Below are 19,199 nucleotides of genomic sequence, written 5' to 3' on the forward strand. Positions count from 1 at the left end.
GTTAACAGGTACAAGATAAAACAGTCTGCAGGGTTGACTGGCTGCCACAGAGTCTCTTTCGTGGACAATAAAATGGCTGTCAGGCAGGTTAGTAAAACTCTTCTGGGAAAAAGGAGCTTTTTATAGCCTAGACTAGACCCAAGGAAATTAACATTTATACAGTAGTTAAAATATAAATAGCTCGACATCTGAGATGATGAGTATATCTGAGCTCCTCGTTATAGCTGGCTTCATTTTGATAGTTAATCAAATATTAGATTTGAGATTGTACGTACACACATGTATGTATGTGAGGAAAAGTAAAATGTTTAGATTTCACTGTTTTACTAGATACCCTGTATTTCATGTCATCTTATAAACAAGTTCTTACTAAGAAATTTTGGGATATTAGAATGGATTATATTCACAACACTGATTCAGAATGAAGTAGTCTGTTGTTTTTCTTTAATTGGTACCTGTCTTATGGTAGAAAGAGTGAAAAACTCTCCTAAGAAAATTATTTCTGAAGTTTATGCTCAAGATAGAAAGGAGGTTATCAGTAAATTGTTCTCTAATACCACATAGAGGTAGTATGCTGGGAGGCAGTATTTTGTATTTGAAGATGAACCAAAATTTATTTTAATAAGAACAAACAAGTAACAAACAATCAAAAAATCCTGACAATTCTGAAGCTTATTTTGGTCTGTTCACCTTTAGATATGGAAACAGTTTCACTTAGCAACATGATAGACACTTTTTGAATAAAATTTATGGAGTTAGAAAGTTGAGTTGTTGAAGATGGAGGGGACTTCTTAAACCTGTGGAGAATAAAACCATCTTAGTGTTCTGTTTATTCTAACATTGCAATTATTTATATCAGGCATATGCTAATTAGATAAATTGTTCTGTAAGATAAGGGCCACTGACTTTCTAAAGTCATGGCAGAATGCTTTTTCTTACCAAGTTGAAAACCAAATGTTCTGGTAGAAACTTGGCAGGAGTGAAGAGGCTTTCAGAGCATCTGCTCATGATACTAGTCAAGGCCTTGGATTTGTTCTTTGTTGGTAGAGGAGGGTCTGACTATGGTCAAAAGGATATTAAATCAGAATACTACTTCTGCAGTAAAAGAGAAAATGATAGCATTTATCCTGTTTTGTCCTGAATTGGTTCACTGTATCAGCGTGATGGTCACTTGCTTAGAGTTTCTGTAAAATAGTCCATCTTCTGAAAAATATCCAGAGTTGTACCCTAATTATACCATTGCAAGGAATATCTGTCTCAACAGGGCATTTTTGCAAAGTTTTTTTATATGCACTGTAGGATGTTTTTATTAGCTTGAAGGACATTAAGCTGTGTTCTTCTTTAGTTTCTAGGGCAACGAAAGTCTATTCTTTGAACTAGACGCACAAAGTCTTTTCAGGCTATGCAGTATCATAAAAACTCTGGTATCTACCTGCCTTAGCTTCTACATGGAGACTGATGAGAGAGCAGAAATTCAGGCCAGGTTGTTTGCCAATTAGCCCTATTATTTTTGTTTTACTTTTTCTTAAGTTTCAGTGACGTGCAGCTAGGTTCATTGCAAAAGGTCAAATTCTTTAAAAAGCAAGTAAATAAAAGCTTCTGTGGAACTGCAGTTTGTATCAGTATGTAATGCTCGATTCTGCATACTAGATCATGGCAGTCAGATTATCAGAGGTGAATTCTGTGACCTAGGCTTGCATTTGTTTTCAGAGGCCATACGTGGGTAGTGCTGAAAGTCAGGAGCACAGATTTTTTTGGAGTAAAAGTATCTTACCTCAGCATGGAAGAACAACTGTTTCGTTCCCTGGGTTTCTGACTGGACAGGACAACACAGTCATTCCTGGACTCTAATCCTTTGGAAGCAAGTGATGCTACTAAGAAGGTTTTGAATTAATTGTTAGGCCTATTCTTGAAGACTGTAAAAGTGTAATTTTAATGAGCTAGAGAAAATCCTATTAGCATAGTTTAAACAAGTTTTGCATTGGAATTTTTATCAGTGATTATAATTTGGTTAAAGTAATATAAGAGTGTGTTGGCTTTGAAGAGTGAACTAATACTTAGAGGACTATAGTCTTCTGGCCCTTTTAAAATGCATATGCATTTGACTATTTTTGCTATTTTTACTTTATGTATCCACTAAAAAGTTTTGCTTTTTATAGTTTAAATAAACAAGGATAAAGTGTTTGAAGTTGTCATTAACTTATGCTTGAGCTTTAGGTAATTCTGCAAAATCTGGTTAGTTCATTTTGCTTTCAGAATTCTAAGATATATGTCTATCTTGAGACCTGTAAGTATGATTATCACTTCCTCTACATAAATTAATAGCTATAAATATTTATATAACTTTGTCATTTGTTTCTCAGCCCATTTTCCATGTAAGAAAGCCTTATGCAACTCAGTTGTCTGTGTGTCTCATCTTCCTCCATTACCTGTCCGTAAGTTTTGAATTCTGCAGCGAAGTTAAACTAAATTAAACATTATTAGGACAAATTCCCAAAGAGATTGTGCAAGGCCTGTCCTTGGAAGTGTTCAAGACTGAGCTGTGCATGGCCCTGAGCAAGCTGGTTCAGATTTCCTGGCTAACCTTGCTCTGAGCAGGGGGTTGGACTGGAGACTTCCCAAGGTCCCTTCCTGCCCAGATCAACATCTGGAACAAATGAGAAATCTAAATAATGATTAAGTTCTGTCAGAATTTTTGGTGGGAAAGACACACTGTCACTGCTGTAGTTATGGAGGAAACGGGCACATGCTTAATCCTAATTGTGGACTGGAGAACGGTGAGTGGAAAAGTTGTAGGCAGAAGGAAGAACTAGAGCTTTAGACAGCAGCATTGATACTCTATAAGAAACTAGACCTACCACTGTACTCATAAATTACTTTACAGACTCTGTGCTTTATACAAAGTCTGGATGCTGTCTCAGCTTTTCCAAAAGGATTATTAAGAGTATTTTATTGCAAGGATTTTTCTTTAGGCCAGCTACAGGCGTAAACTTTGATATATCTGAGTTGGTACAAATCTGTTTAGTCACTTTCTTCTTCCTCCCTCACCTTTGTCAGTGCTTGCTTGTACAGGAAGTTGTACAGTATATTTTAAAATATTACAGTGGCTTAGATAAACATTTATATATCAAGATATGCTTCTGACAGAAATTTCTGGTGACAAAGCATGTATTGATGGGTAACTGGTAATGCATTTTAGGGTCACTGTTGAGTTCTTTTGAACACAGCAATGTAATAACTTTAAGCTATAAAACAATTATAATCCATAGATTGTATGATGTGCAAGAGGCTCGCATTGCTTTTAATAGGTATCTGCATTTTTTATTGCCTTTGCAAAGGGACCTGTTTCAGTCCCACATCATCAGAATAGGCAGGCTTTATGACCTTGTAGAGTTTTGTACAGAGGTGCAAGGAGGAGGAGAAATCCCTCAATGTCAGCATATGTTTTAAGATACTGTGGGCCTTTGCAGTTTCTGCTCAGGCCGGTGGTGTTGAAGCGAGGTAACAGCCTTGACTTTGTCCCGAAAGCTGGTGTTCTTGCTTCAAGGCACACCTAATCCACTAGCTTTATTCTTTCTGCTGACAGATTTGATGTTGTCACGGAATCTGCCCTAACGTTCTAAATAATTGTAAAGAAATCCCAAAATGTTGTGGTGTTACATAACCTACTGCTGAGAATAGCTGGGATGCAGGGTGCTTTTTCACTTGAAGAGCAGGCAAAACTGCTACTGCATCCTTCAAGATGTTCAGATTGCCTCCATCACTAAGGATGGAAGGCCTCAGAAGTGTTTATGTGCCATAGGTAATAGAGATTAAAGCTGACAACTCTTTTCTTCAGATGGAGAGCAGAGGTACAGAGTTCATGAGACTTGCTAGGAATTGCACCGGAGGTCTGTAACAGGGTGTGAAACTGAACCCACATCTCTTAAATCATGTGTCAGCATTCCTCTTGCTTGATGCTTCATGTCTTTGCTGTAAGATATCAGTGGATAAAGTTCAATTATAAGTGGCCATGTCTGAAAAAAAATTGGTCATTTAGAAGCAATGGGGTTTTTTTGAGACTTCAGAATATAAAAAAAAGATAGGTGGTAGTCTCTTTAATTTTAGAATCTTCTATATGTTGCACATTTGGTAGGTACTGAAAGCCTTGACATATCCAGTCATGCTCATTGTATTGGAATAAACGTTAGTATATTAGCATGGATATGGCTTAAAAATACTCAAGGTAAGAAAACTAATGTGGTTATTAAGAATAATTTTCAATTATGGATGCAAAGCTTAAATATTGAAATGTGAGGCCTAATTTTCAAAACGTTGAGCCATTCCTACAGCTAGTAGCAGTAAATTAAAAAAAATTAGATGATCAGCTTTAATGTCTGGAAATTTTTTGAGCAAGAACTTTTTTGTATTTAAGGAACCATAACATGCCTCATAATCTGTTAGTATCTTGACAAGTAGACTTCTTTCAGTGTGAACTGAGTAGAGAGACAGGAGCTAGATGAAGTTGGTGAGGCTGTGGGAATCTCAGATTTGTAGGACAAATCTGTAGAAACAAGAAAATTAGTCACAATGGAAAAAGTCAGGTAAAACATTTGCGTTATATTTACTTGTGGTTATTGCTTCTTTTTTTTATTAAGCTATACCAAGGAACAGAAAATTCCCATTTGAAAATTCCAGTGTTTCTGAGTTGCTAAGTGTGGCAAGCATTTTAGGATTTCAACAAGATGATGTTGATGCTCGTTTGTGTAAAATGAGAATTTTGATTGGCATAGAGAGGGAACTCAAGGATTAAAATCTTGTTTGGATATGCTCCCAGCAAACCTGCTGCTAAGCAGGTAGATTTTATATATCCCTTAGAGTCTTTCCAGTCTTGATAATAGACTTCAGTGTTAGCTATGAATTTTAATGATAGATACTAGGGAGAAGTGTCCTTTTTAAGGTGAAAAATAACCTCTTGTCTGTGAAGGCTTTTGAGCATCTGAAACGGCAGTAGATGAGAACTGAAGCTACTTGTGTCTTTGGCTCCTTGTTATCATCCCCAGCGGTCAGAGTGCTGTTTTCCTTCACCTGTGCCAGAGCCTTACTTCGAGGGGAACAGACAGTGTCATGGGATGTAGTTTAAACATTCATGGAGTTCTGCAAGCTTAATGAGAAAATGTCTCCCTAACATCTTAATGATCAGGGACCTTTTTTTTCAGGACTTACTTTAGTGACTAGCAAACCCTTAAGACATGTTGATAAGACATTTGAATTTTCAGATGTTCTTGACATTTTACCTTAAAAGCTGAAGGCAGAACTGATGGAAGCTGTATCTGCAGTGACTTGCAGAAGCAGGCTGAAAACATGGAAGGAGTTTATTGTTATTCTGGTTCCCCTATGAAATCTTAGATGCGGAAAATCCTCTGTAGATGAGAATTTTTCGCTGAAGTGATCGGAAATGACCTGTAAAGATCTTTGGTGTCCTTCATACAGGGATGATGTGCATCATTCTGTTGCAGCAAGGGAATGTAGGTTTACCAGATGGCCTTTAAGTGTGTATCGGGTTGTACCATCCGTGGTTCTTGTCCCTTAGAAGGTCTCAGCTGTAAGCTGCTTAGGAATAATGTGTGTAATAAGTGCTTTGGTTGAAAAGTGCTTATTGTACCTGTTGGGAAGCAGATATTTATAGTGCTTCTGTATATTGTGGTTGGTTGTTCTTTCTTGGGCTTTTGGTTGGAAGGGAACTATTTCCTCTTATTTCTTACAAGCACAGCACCAATGGTGAGCCAAACTGGCACTGGTTGAGACTTTTTCTAGACCTTGAAACCAAACTGGAAAGTGAAGCCAGCTAGAACACCCACAGAACTGAACCGGCTTTAAAGTATTTTATTTAAGCTGAGGTGGTTATTTCCAGAAAGTTTCATGTACAAGAACAGAGTTTTTGAAGCCTTTTCAAAAGTGATATGGCACAGTATTTATTATTCTAATATTATCCTCCCAAGCTGTTTTACAATTATTATTTAATTTGCTGTCCTATGAGTAAGTAGAATTATCATGACTTTATATACCTCAATCTATCCACCTGAAGAGTGTGTTTTCCCAAAGGCTATGTAAGGAGTTCATGTCAAAGCCTAGAATAAAGTGTTAGATCCCAGTCCTGCAATTAGGCCATACACTGTTCTTTATAGCAAACTAATTCATGACTCAGCCACCTAATTGCAGTGGGACTTCCAATAAATTCTTTAACATCTACTCATTTATAAAAATGATTTTAAGACCATTTTTTTAGTTGGGAGTTGTTGCTTAAGAAATTAAATCATTACACAATATAGCTTACAAAACTGAATATTAAATGCAATTAATTAGTAAACTGGAATGACTTGTTTGCATCAGAATCGTGGGAGTTTTACAGCTGTTCTGTATGCTTTTGCCTGAGAAGTTGCAATAATTTCCATTAGAGGGAAAAGTGCTCAAACTTTGCAGAAAACTGGCTTTGTTTAGGTTTGAGTATCTCTCTGACACATTTACAGGTATTGACACATCTTCATTGGTATATATTTGCAGAAGTCCATGGAAACATAACTCTGCACAATGAGCCCCTAATGGTTACAGTTTTTAAAGCTACCAAAATACAAAGAATAAGGGTTTGGAAAAAGTGAAATATCTCCTCTGAGTGTCTTAAGGTAGTAATAGCTTCAGAGATAGATAGATAGATAGATAGATTTCCTGCTGCTTTGGTTCAAGAATTGGTAGCTTCAACAAAGGGTTAAGATGGTTTTCTCCTTGAAAATTCTGTGGTATTGCTTCCTTTCATCCTGATGTTTGAGAGGCTCAGAATCAGTCTGGGGAACACTCTGTGCCTTTTCTTATCCTCCATAGCTGATGTGAGTTTTAACTATCGAGGATTCTGCATTAAATATCCAAGTAATTATGTGAAAGGGATTAGAAAAAGTCTTGATAGTTACACTTGGAATATGTTCTTCCTCTAGATGAGGAAACTGCACGTTCAAGTTATGACAGATTTTACTGCAGGCAATCAAAGTTTGCAAGTTAGGTTATGAAAGGGTATTTAGTTACATTTAGTGTGAATTTGTAAATAACCTAATCGATTTAACTGTCATTTCTGGTGCTTTATTTCATATGACCCAGAATTCTTTTGCTGTGTATTTTGGCAGGATTCATACCAGAAATTTTTTGTAAGTCTAAAATGAAGAATAATTATTGTTTACTGACTTTTTGATGTAATTTCCATCACTAATATCTTTATCCCTTAAATTAATTTCCTTTTTGAAATCTATCAAAAGTGCGAGAAATGCATTAAAAAAAAAAAGAGAGAAAGATGTGTAGAAGGTGATGAAGGTAATTTAGTACTGGAGAGTCCTTTTGATTATTAGTAATACTTACCATGTATAGATATCTTTTGTATTTCAGTGGTCCCAGTATTTATCATATAAAGCTGTAATCATGCATCTTTCCAGAAACTTCAACAGAGTTAAACTTGTTATAAGAAATAGTCTTTAAGAATACACAGTAATCTCTTGATTTGCTTTTATTACACAGAATTATTTGGTTTAAAATATTTGTGTCTGATATGAAGCTCAGGAAAAAATCCTGGAAAAGATACAACACTTCCAGAATGTGAAATTAGAAAACAGGAACCTGTTTGGACTTGTTAAGATCTTCTGTACTGACTAGTACAACTCACACACACGGAGTTTAGGGGTACTAGGCAATCTCTACCACTCTTTAAGGAAATCAAATCAGTTTATTAGCCTTGGTGTATGTTTGGTTTGTTCGTTTGTTTTTTTTTAATTCTTGCTCTTTTAGTCTTCATTTTTATTATCTTTTCACTGCACATTGTCTTTGTTTTTATCTTTATCCAATGACGGCTCTAACCAGAAATCTGAGAAGTACCTTTTAAAAGACATTCAGATGTGAAGTCAGGTACTGCCCATGTTTTTCTCCTTCTGGGTATGATTGGAGGTGGAAAAACTGTGAGGTAAAAGTCTCTGAAGATTATTTTCATACCATTCATCTTGAAGCTTTCTAAATGTTTTAAGCTGTTACTCAAAGTTTACACAGTAATCTAAACAGATGCGTGTGCCATAAGATAAAATTTAGAAACTATTTATTGCCATGTGACGTGTAAGGCTGTGTGGTCAGTGGTGTATAACTGGTCTACATAAAACATTTGAAGTCTGTGTATTTATTGATTACATGTGGCTGTGGTGTCCATCTTCAGGAAAACTGAGGGACTTACTGTGGGCTATTGGTTCCAGGTGCTCATTAAAGATGGGTAACAGTGGGTTTTAGCACTGAATAGTTATCTAGGACTGGGAAATACATTCTGATTGTCTTTTATGGAGCAATGACTGTACCTTGTCAGAAGTGATATCCTGGATATGATGGCATTTAACTCTGCACCAGTGCCTTTCATAGGGCTGTAAATGACTGCAGTCATGTTATCTCTTCAAGAGTCGCTGCTGCTCAGTGTCTGTCATATTGGAGCTAAAGATAGTGAGATCATTAAAACAGGGTGAAGTGCCTTGTTCTTTAAACGTGTTCTGCAAACATGTGTAATTGGTCTTGCAAAAATTTGTTCCTGAAGAGGTCTTGAAAAGCCAAGCCTTCCCCTGCTATATTTGAGAGTTTTTCTTACAGGTTCTGCTATGATATTTGCCCTAGAATACATACTGTGCTGCACTGATACTGACAAAAGTGGCAGCAATTCTTATTTTCAGGTGGCCCTTGTGCTTTTCATTAGAAATGATCAGTGCTGCTCAAAGCTTTTCAGCTATATTGAGAAAATTGGATTTTCCTGCTCCTGAAATGAGGAGCAGAACTGTGCCACTTTCCCATTGCTAAGGGGACAGGCACGGGCAGATGGACTGCAGCAAAAGGCAGAACTTCTGCCCAGCTCCCACTGTGGACTGAGCTGCTCTCCCCGTAATGGGAGGAGCAGCCTGGATTCAGGACTTCAGTATAGGTGATGGGGTTTTAGCCTCTCTTGCTCTGCTAAAAGTATTTGTGAGTAGGTTAGATCCTACCAGAATCTTTTGGTAGGATTTGTGAATTCCTATGTTTGATACTTGTGGTTGTAGGGAAGGGTTCTGCGTTGCTGCTTGGACGTTGCAAGGTGGCTCTTTTTGTTTGTTTGTTCATTTTTTTCCTTTGTAAAGCACCTGTTTTTCTCTTGGGCCACTGAAATTCAACAGGGTGAAAAGCCCATGAGGAAGAAATGTTCTTCTTCCCTTCGTATTTCATTACAATCATGTAATTCCCCCACATCTGAGAAATCTCCCTTCCCTTGGTGGGCCTGTGCTGCTGCACACCACCTCAGTAATGGGTGTGCAACATCTGGCTGGTCAAAGCTCTGAATATCAAGTGGGGTCTCCAAATCCAAGCAGAAGTTGCCTCCAGTAAGATCAGCAGCTGTAGTAAGGAGAGTATTGAGCCAGGGGTCTCCCCCGTACTCATCATAAAAAAATTTGCCCAGGATACTAAGTGAGGCAGGAAATTCTGGCAGTGTTGGGGGGTAAAGGGTGCAGAGCTAGCTTGAACTTCAGAGCTTGTAGAGCTCGATTTAGTCAAGGGCTAGATTTTCCACACCAGAGCTCAAAAACTGGGAAGTGCAGTGCAGAGACCCTTAGGACTCTGAATGAAGACACACAGTTCATCATCCTCTTGGTACTTGGGGAATGTGATACACAGAAGTCTGGTCTAACTCCCCCTGCCCAGCTTGGGTCTGGCAAGACTGATAATGAGCTGGAGCTCATAAGCCCATACCAGAGCCAGTCTTCTGCTCGGTATCCATGGACTGTTTTTCCATTATTTGCTGTATTCTAGGTAGTAGACACTGAATTTTCTATGTAGAAAGACATAATTGTTTGTATATATTATAAACAAGCATAAGTATATATAAAAATCTAAAGTATACGTCACACAGAATATATATGTATTATATATATATAATGTATTTTCTCTGTAAACTTAACTACTCAAAATCTAGGTAGTACAGGTATGTAGTCTGCAAGACCAACTTTATTTTTTATAAGAAGACATAATGAGAGCTTTGCAGAAACACTTTCTTACACATTTCAGTATTGTAAAGTTATTGGTTATTGGATGAATCTGAATTGTAAGGTAAGACTATTGACTGTAGGATCTCATTTTAGGTGGTGAAGGTAGCTAGTGAATTGGGTAAATGCAACAGGGAAAGCAATACAGAAGTTTGCCTCTATCTGTTCCACCTAATAGTTGCTAGATGGCCCTGTGCAAATAAATTAAATTAAGCTTTTCACATCTTTTCTGTCAGCTCATCAGTTTTTTCTGTTCTTCAGTATGAAACATCAGTGTTTCCACTGCTCAATTTCCAGGTGCTGAGTACTCATAGCATACAGACTCTCAGATACTTAGCTGCCCAGCTTTTCTAAGGTTCCTAAATCTTTTAAGCACTTGAATGTTTCAGTGGAACTGACTATAGCTGCAACAAGTGTGTATGTGTTTCCTCATGTGCTTCTCAACAAATTGGAGTGATCTCACAAAACTGAAAGAGGTGGTCTTGTGTTTTAATTCTGGCTCATATATTTCTTCACTGGGCATTTCTCAAGCACCTGCTTTGAATTTCCCAATTTTACCAGAGGGCAAGCCAGTGGGGAGTGAGAGGAAGTTCAGGGCCCTCAGATATCAAGAAATGCAGTGAAGGTGTACATGATTCCATTTCCACTGAAGGGTTTTTTTAATGCTGTATAGCAAACAGAACAGGACACATGCTTCTGAACAATAAAGATAAGACAGTAATTCAATATTTCTTTTTATCTGTTGAATGCCATCCATCTTATGTAATTAAAGACTATGCTGTCTTGTGTTTAAACTCAGGAGGACAGATTTCAAGATGCTTGTGTGTATTTTGGTACTTAATTAATGACAGCTTGCTCTTGCAGGAGTTCCAAGGGTATCATTGTGCTAAACACTGCATATCTACGGAGTAAGAAATGGATTGTATCTCTTCAGATGGTAAATGAAGGCAGGATAAATGGTAAAAGTGAGGGGAATTGTCTACAATTATCGATGACAGCCCTAGACTATGGGCTAGTTAGCAAAGTTAGTTAGCTTCCCTTAGTTAGCAAAGAGGCATAACAAAGTTTAGAATTTCAGCTACATCTTACGTCATTGTTGGACAAATTTTTGATATTAGTCTGGTGATGTAAGAGTTGCTTATGTGGTTTGAGACATTATTGGCCTTTTATCCTTTCTGACTCTGGAGGAGCCTGCTGTCCCTGCTGCAGAGCCAGCAGGAGCACACAGGTTACCTTTTCCAGTGCAGAGTGGTGACAGACAGGGAAACAGGCTGTTTCCCTCAACCAGCTGAGGCAGGTGCACCAGCACTGCTCTGCTGCCTTGCTTGGCAGGAAGGGGAGACGGGTGGAAGGGATGAAGAAGGTGTAATAGGTGGCTTAAGGATGGTGTCATCTTCAGCTGCTGCAGGTGTCAGCTGCGTCTTTTGTCCACAGTCCAGCCTTACTCCAGTGATTTGACTCAAAGCAATGCTACTAAGATAATATGAAGGAGAAAATCAGGTTTAAGTTAAGAAGGTACCATCTTGCTTCTCTTAGGTCTGGTTTAAGTGCTAAAAGTCATAACTGGTTTTTCTCTCAGTCCTAGTTGCTTTCATGAGAAAACCTGAGTAAGAGTATTTTGGAAGTAGGCCCTGTGTTTTCGTCTCTCTTTTCTTTTCTATGGCAAATATGTAATTTAAAACCTGATGGAACTTAGTTTCATGTCTGAAGAAAGGTATGAATGTGAGGATGGGGGGAAAAAAAAAAGGCAGACATTTCAATTTTGTAAAAAATTTTGGCAAGGATCCCTTCACAGGGAGGTGCAAAGTAATAAATTCCTTCATAGTTATATGATCTGTTGTGCTGTCCAAGTTGATTATGAAGCAGAACTGTGATAGTGTTGCCTGGAACTTAATTTTGATTTTTTATTTGTCTCTTCAACTTGTTTAAGTGGCATAATGATGTGAATGCTGCATGAGAGAGATACACATTTTGTATTACCTAGTACTTGTTTTTATATAGCAATACTTCTGTGTGTATGCAGTACTTGAAGTGGATTACATTTCCTAAAATAAGGAATTAATTTACTGGTCCTTTGGTTTTGTCTCATTTATTGCTATTCAGAGAGTTCTGTGTTTATTGACCAAAGGTAAATGTAGCCTGAAAGGGAGAGTGTTGCATCGTTATCCCAAGCAGGAGATACAAAATACCATCAGGGAGAAGGAGGATGTAAAATGTTGAAGGGAGGGTTTGATGTCCATCCTGTTCTCACACATGGAGATTGCAAACAGAGAAAATAGTAATATATGCCTCATTTTTGTAGTGTGGAAGTTTTCCTGGAGGGAAGGGAAATTCAGAGGAGGAAGATTTTTGTAGAACTTTTAAAGCTCTGAGGGGAACAAGATGTGCAACAAATAGCTAGAATGTGAAATATGCATTTTTTCAAATGCGAAATTTTAAGATTATCCAAATGTCTCTTTCCGGTTGGGTCTGTACTGTTTGCAAATAGATTTTTTTTTTCTTTAAGAATGTTGCCATTTTTTAAAATATAATTATTGTTGTTGTTTTTGTTTTTAAACTGTAGGTATGAGAAGGTGCCAGTAATTCTGGTTGGTAATAAAGTGGACCTGGAAAGTGAGAGAGAAGTATCATTGAGTGAAGGCAGAGCCTTAGCTGAAGAATGGGGCTGCCCCTTTATGGAGACCTCTGCTAAAAGTAAAACAATGGTGGATGAGCTCTTTGCGGAAATTGTTAGACAAATGAACTATGCAGCACAGCCAGACAAAGATGACCCATGCTGTTCTGCATGTAATATACAATAGCATTAAAAATGACCTAACCTGGACTTAATTTGCAGAAATTTTGTAAGGTGGTAAAACTGTCTACTTCACTTCCTGGTTTGTGGGTCACTTGAAATACATCTGTAGTGAAGTAGCAACATTAACTCAGAGCTGAGCACTGAAAGTCAATCACTGACTCTGAATATAATTGGGTTAAATGACCACATCTCACCCGTTTTTTCCCTTTGAGCACCTGCAATTTTATGGCACAGTCAGTTGATCTACAGGGTCGTTCCAGTCGAACGTACGTGTGTTGTCATGTCAGACAGCAACAACAGCAACTATTTCCGAAGAGGACAGAATCCTTTTGGGAACGGGAGACGAAAGCAGTGGAGAGGGTGTCTCTGAAGACCATTCACAACGAGCATAAGCATGAAAAGGAGAGCCAAGTCTTTTGGTGTCTGATTATCACGCTTCAGAATGGGCACTATCACATGTGGCTGAGTTTGTTCAGTCAATTATGTTGATTTCACCAGAACTTCTGACAGTGTTGGAGGAAAAGGCTACCAGAGACCCATATAGTTTGGATTCTTTTCAAAATCAATGCTATTATTTCTACACTATCCCACATCTTGAAATAGAAAACATTGAATCAGTGTGTGTGAAATGAGAGGCAAGATCTGGAAACAAGTGACGGGTGAAGAAACAGTCTGGCATTGGAATGTTTTAAATCTTTCATTTTGCTGCTCAGAAATGGAGGATCACTTCAGGTTTTGGTCTACAAAAAGCCAAACAAACCCTCTGTTTACAAAGCAGGAAGCATCTTTATTTTCACTTTACTGAACCAGGAGGAAGCAACTGTGATGAAAAAAAAATTGCTGAGCCTTACTAACAAGGAACACTTTAATAGATTAACTAGTACCATCTTGTAAGGAAAATTAAGCCATGTTTCATCCATATGTTCCCTTCTGCAGAAACCTCGTGGGACAGTATGAACATCCTGCATTTTTAAGTTTGTTAAAGACAACAGTTTTTCTTGCCTTTAAGGGCTACATTCTCTGGTGTGATCCCGAACTAACCTTTGAAAATCCAGTTTGCTATTTGATAGCTTTAATGTTGAAAACTTAAATTGAATAACCACGTGAAATCATTTGGTTCAGAGGTGAAATAGTTATGGTTGTAAATCCTTAGGTGAGTGTGGAAATGGCTCTTTAATTGCCTGACACACTATTCAAAGGTTGCCCCAATTATTGGAGTGCTTAATGGTGGGAGCAAATATTTTATTTTGAAAGGATGCTCGAGCTCTGACTTGCTAGTTTCATAGCAGTGAAGTATTTATCATTTGCATGACTAATGGCACAGAAATACCTATCTCAAAGTCTTACAATCAAAGTATAGAAAAGTTTTCAATCGCAATGTTTAGATTTTAAATGCTGGAGAGATTGTCTTGAGCTGGATCTTTTATAGGTAAAATTGGCCATAAAAATACAGTCACTGAGCCTGTGGTCTAAATAACACCATGCGTTTATTAGTTTTTCAATCTTGTGCAGTAACAGTGTAGTTCCTTGTGTTTAAATGAGTGAAAATAGGGGTGCTGGGCTGTGTGTGTGTGTGTGTTGAGTGTGTATGTGTGTGTGTATATGGCCCTTAGAAATGCTGTAATTGGAGTTAGGTTCGAGAGTTTTGCCTCCATCTGCAGAACTTCCTAAAAGCGCTCTCATCTGCCACAGAGGACACTGGAGTAGAAAACACTTTGCAGATTTCCATACATAAATATCCTTAACATTTTGAATTATAGTTCACTGGATGATAACTAAAGAAAATCATATTCACGGAAGAGAACTGGCCAACTCTGCCCTTAATCTTTCAAGACCTTTCCACAACCAGTGTGACAAAGGGCGTTAGAAGTCATGGAACATTAAGCCTTACTAGAACGTAAATGTAGCCCATTTCCCATCTACCTTGCAGAGCTTTCGTTACTGTACTTTGTTCTCTTAGGGAGATAGGCACACCGTTTATTTCTGGCATCTGAATGCCCATTTTGGGTGCTCTGAATCACCCCCCTAGAGGCACCTACCTCTTTCCATTGACTATATAGCAAACTTAGGCTTTTAACTTTAGTCCTCCAAGTCACACAACTCACATGCCTAAACTAGATGGTATGAATGTTCTCTTACCACCCCCTGCCTGCCCATTGTATCAGCTGCCATGCTTAAGCAAGATGTGAGATGTTGGATTAATGATATTTCAGGGTTTCAGATATCTAGATTGGGAAATGGTTTATCAAGCAGCACAATCCATCCGTAAAACAGCTTGTCAGTGTGAGATCCACTGCACAAGCTCTCGAAAAAACCACAAACAAAAAACAAAGCCCAGAAAACAAACCAAAGCCAAATTTCAAACTGAGTTGGAAGTACATGTTATGCGAGGTTATTTACAGAGATGTTAAAAATCTTACCTCACAGATTGTTCATCAACCAAGAAAATGGCTTGGAGTAGAGTATGAACAGCCTAACATGAAATTCATAATGTAAAGCAGATGGGCTTTAAATATAGGAAAAATTGCACAGTAAATTTTTAACAGAAAATATTGAAGAAAGTATCTCCCAGTTTGGTTTCTTCATTACACTCTTACATTTTCAAAAGCATAGGCCATATGAAAGCTACCATGCAACTTGGCTGGGGGGGCAAAGCGTAAGTGTTGTTTTTCATTGTATAGTTCTGAGGAAGTAGTTATGCACTATTTGTATTTCCACTAATATGAAGATAGTGGAGCTTGAATCAATGACAGTTGCACTCGACAGATTTTTCAAGTTACAGGGGTAGCCAAAAGGGAGGTAGGTGAGCCACACAGCGGCTTCATGGCCACCCTGCAGGAGTCACTGCTCTTGGGTCACTGTTTCATTTTTACCCTGATAGGATTACCAATTATAGTATTTGAAAGTTTCTTATAACATGCCTTAAAAAATTATTATTTGTTCCAAAGACCCACTTTTCCTTTGGCTGTTCTTGTAGAGCTTTGTACTTTTCTACAAAGACAGCATTTCTCCAGTTTTGTTGGTTTTTTTAAAAAAAAAGTTGCAACTTTTATTCTTTTAAGCTGTGATAGTGAGAGCAACTGTTTCCTCTTTCCCTTAAAAATACACACAAAAACCATTAAAGTAAACAGAATCAGATCAAGAGTATTAAATATAACTTGCATTGAATTTTGTTTGGGTTTTTTCTGTTGTGTCTGTCCCCCTGCTCACTCCTTCAGAGCGTCAAAAAAATAAAATTGATGACATTTTCTGTTCTGATTCTAGCCTCTCCCTAACCCCAGTGCTACAGTTGCCATTACTTTTCTGTGGGAAAACTACTGGTATTTGCTTTCCTGTATAGAATGTTGCCTAAAGATGTCAGCCATTTGGTTGGGGGGTTTTGTGCATGTTTGTTTTTAATTTTTTATTTTTTTTACCAGTGTTGTGTCAAAGCACTGGTTAGGCTTTAATTGTGAAACTCCGCAACAAAAGCAAATGTTTGACAACTGCAGGAGGCTTTTATCTGCATTGTTGTGCATCTGTTAATTCTTGATCAGGGTTTGAAGAAAGACTGAAGTGGGTTCTGGAGTCAGACTTAACGCTGTTGATTTGGAGTTTCCTATGGGTGAATTAATGTATTTCACAGTTAATTGTTGAGCTCTAATACAACTGGCAACTTAAAATGGGGCAACAGTTTGTTTTGTAACAATGTCAGTTGTTTAAACCTTGATGTTTCAAATAAAACAAGAATTGTACATAGAACTCAATGCAAACTCAGCAGTTGTATTTGGAGTTAAATTATTTTAACAAATAAATTTATTTAATGAAATCTTCTTGCATTTTCTTTATTGTCCATTTTGATTTGATCAAAAAGTTCATCCAGAGCTGATGAGGGTGCCCAGTAATTTGAAACAACACTGTCAACTATATTCAGTTCAACTAAGTATTTCCTGCCAAAATGCTCTTCTGGTCCAAATTAAATAGCAATAAGTAAAAATCAAATCTAATTGATTTTGTATGGATGAATGGATGTTGTGATTTAAGTTATGAGCTTGATAAAGAACATTAGCAATGCAGGGGCTTCTTTTGTTCACTTTTCTTAGTGGGATATATACTGACAACAATCAGCAATACTCAGTATTTGATAAGATACAGCTCTCCCTATGGCAAGAGTATAATGCTTATTGTAAATATATAATAAAATGTTCCATATATAAAAAAATAAAATTACCAAATAAAAACTTGGTCAATATATGATATAGTTAATATGCAGAACTATAGCACTGCAAAGGGTTAAAGAAGGATTGTTTGTTATATCAGCTGTTCAATTGATGAGTGTTTTGAAGGCTTTCAGCACCACACAAAAGGAGTTAGTGTTAGAAAGAACTTCAAATACAATTAGTGTTGCAGAGATTTATAAATGAACAGTTGAGCTAATGCTAACAGGATTATTCTAGCTAATTGGCACTGATCAGCAGTTACATTTTAGTCATGCCAGTATCGCTAAAATACCCTATTTTCACTAATGATGGGTGCTTGGTAGTCTCTTGTTTTCATGTCATGCATGCCTTAAGGAGCAAGAAGCCTGAGGCTGGCACATCTTAAAAGCTTTTAGTTCTGTGGATCATATAGAAGGCTGATACATGCTGCTAATTTCATTTTTTGATTTGCCCATTCATTCTGTAAATCAGTCCCAGGGAAACTTTTGCTAATGGGTTCTTCCAGTCCCATTAGCTTAGTAATATCCTTTTGTTTTGCCCAAGAAGATACCTATAGAGGGACAAAGGAATTCATTGGGCTGTTCTGAACAGTTAAAAAATGCCAATGTGTGACATGCTCTTTTCAAATAACTGAACAGCTAGAAAACTTAGAGTTTTTCACTCCTAGCAAATGCTTTCTCTGTCTCTCTGCACCCTTCCCTCCCCTCGTTTTTTTTCTTTCTAGCTACCACTGAAAGTTTTTTGCTCGGTAAAATATTTTGGTTAGATGTAATACCTTGTTATCAATCTTCCATAGGTATCAGTCTAACTGGATCACCAACCTTTGCTCATTACTTTTGTTGCTTGACCAAGGAATCACTGGACTACATCTTCTATCCCAAGTTACCTTCAGCAGTATCGTGTCCTTGCTGTTTACCTTGTGCTTTTTCCTCTATCAAACGACACCTATTTTTCTGAGTACAGGAGGAATGTTTCTGAAATTGCTGACAAATGTGTTTATTGCTCCGTCTGGCCCATAGCAGTGTACTCAATCTGTAGTCATGTCTCCCTTTGGCAGGCACCATCTTGGTCATTCTCATTTAAGAAAGAAATTTCCAGCTTCCAATGACTCTGTTTGAATGCACTAGTGCCCTACTCATTTATCTTAAACATAATTCCTGTTTTGCCATAAAACCTGCAGAAAGAACTTTTCTTGTGTTTTTGGGCTAATTGCAGTCAACGGAATTTGCAGACATTTGGAACTGCAGGTTTCTTTCCTTCATAGGGAGGTCAGTTAATACATCTGAATTTTGACTTCAGTTGTTTAGGGCTTTGTCTGATGGTCAACACATGTTTTTATTCTCACGTTGGAAGTAAAAAGTTCTGAGTTAAGAGTCATAGGCTCATAGAATGATTCAGATAGAAAGGGATGTTTAAAGTTCCTCTAGTTCCAACCCCTGTGCCATGGGCAGGGATGCCTTCCACTAGACCAGATTGCTCAAAGCCTGGCCTTGAACACTTCCAGGGCTGGGGCATTAAGAGTTTCCCTGGGCAACCCGTTCCAGTGCCTCACCACCCTCACAGTGAAAAAATTTCTTCCTTAGAATCTAAACCTGCCCTGTTTCAGTTTGAAGCGGTTCCCCCTTGTCCTGTCAGTACAGGCTCTTGTCAAAGGTCCCTCTCCAGCTCTCTTGCAAGCCCCTTTTTGGTGCTGGAAGACTGCCAGAAGGCTCCCTGGAGCCTTCTCCAGGCTGTGGTTTGCATTTACAGGCTGGATTGCAAGTGGGTGGAAGAAAAAGCCGTGTTGATGTGAGCCAGGCACTGCGCGATACTGGAACTGCTAACGGCACATCTTCATCCCACTCTGCTGGAACAGTTCTTCTGTGTACTTTCAAGTGCACGCTTTTTGGTCTGACTGGAATATGAAATAGTCTGTGGGGCACTGAGAATTTATTTCAAATTCTTCACAGTGCAGTGACCACATATGTAGACAACTGGATAACAGACCTGGCTGCTCTTAGGAGTGTTTGCAAGGCCAGACAGCCACATAGGAGTCTCACTGAAAAATGGAAAAGTGAGCTGGTTAGCTGGCAGAAGTGGAGGAGAATGGGGGTGGATCTAGGTTAAAGCGGTGAAAATATAAACCTGAAAGACTGCTGAAGAAAA

The 19,199-nt window shown here is 38.0% G+C and overlaps 1 protein-coding gene across 1 annotated transcript in view; it reads left to right on the forward strand.

The window, feature by feature from the left end:
* The window catches only part of RAP2A (RAP2A, member of RAS oncogene family), a 31,035-nt gene extending 14,372 nt beyond the window's left edge, over positions 1-16,663 (forward strand). Inside the window, exon 2 of the mRNA XM_032100076.1 lies at positions 12,622-16,663. Within this exon, the coding sequence (XP_031955967.1) occupies positions 12,622-12,859 (238 nt within the window). The 3' untranslated portion in view covers positions 12,860-16,663. The remainder of the gene's footprint in view (positions 1-12,621) is intronic.
* Positions 16,664-19,199: the final 2,536 nt, after the last annotated feature.

This window comes from Corvus moneduloides, chromosome 2 (genome assembly GCF_009650955.1).
Source record: "Corvus moneduloides isolate bCorMon1 chromosome 2, bCorMon1.pri, whole genome shotgun sequence".
Taxonomy (NCBI): Eukaryota; Metazoa; Chordata; class Aves; order Passeriformes; family Corvidae; genus Corvus; species Corvus moneduloides.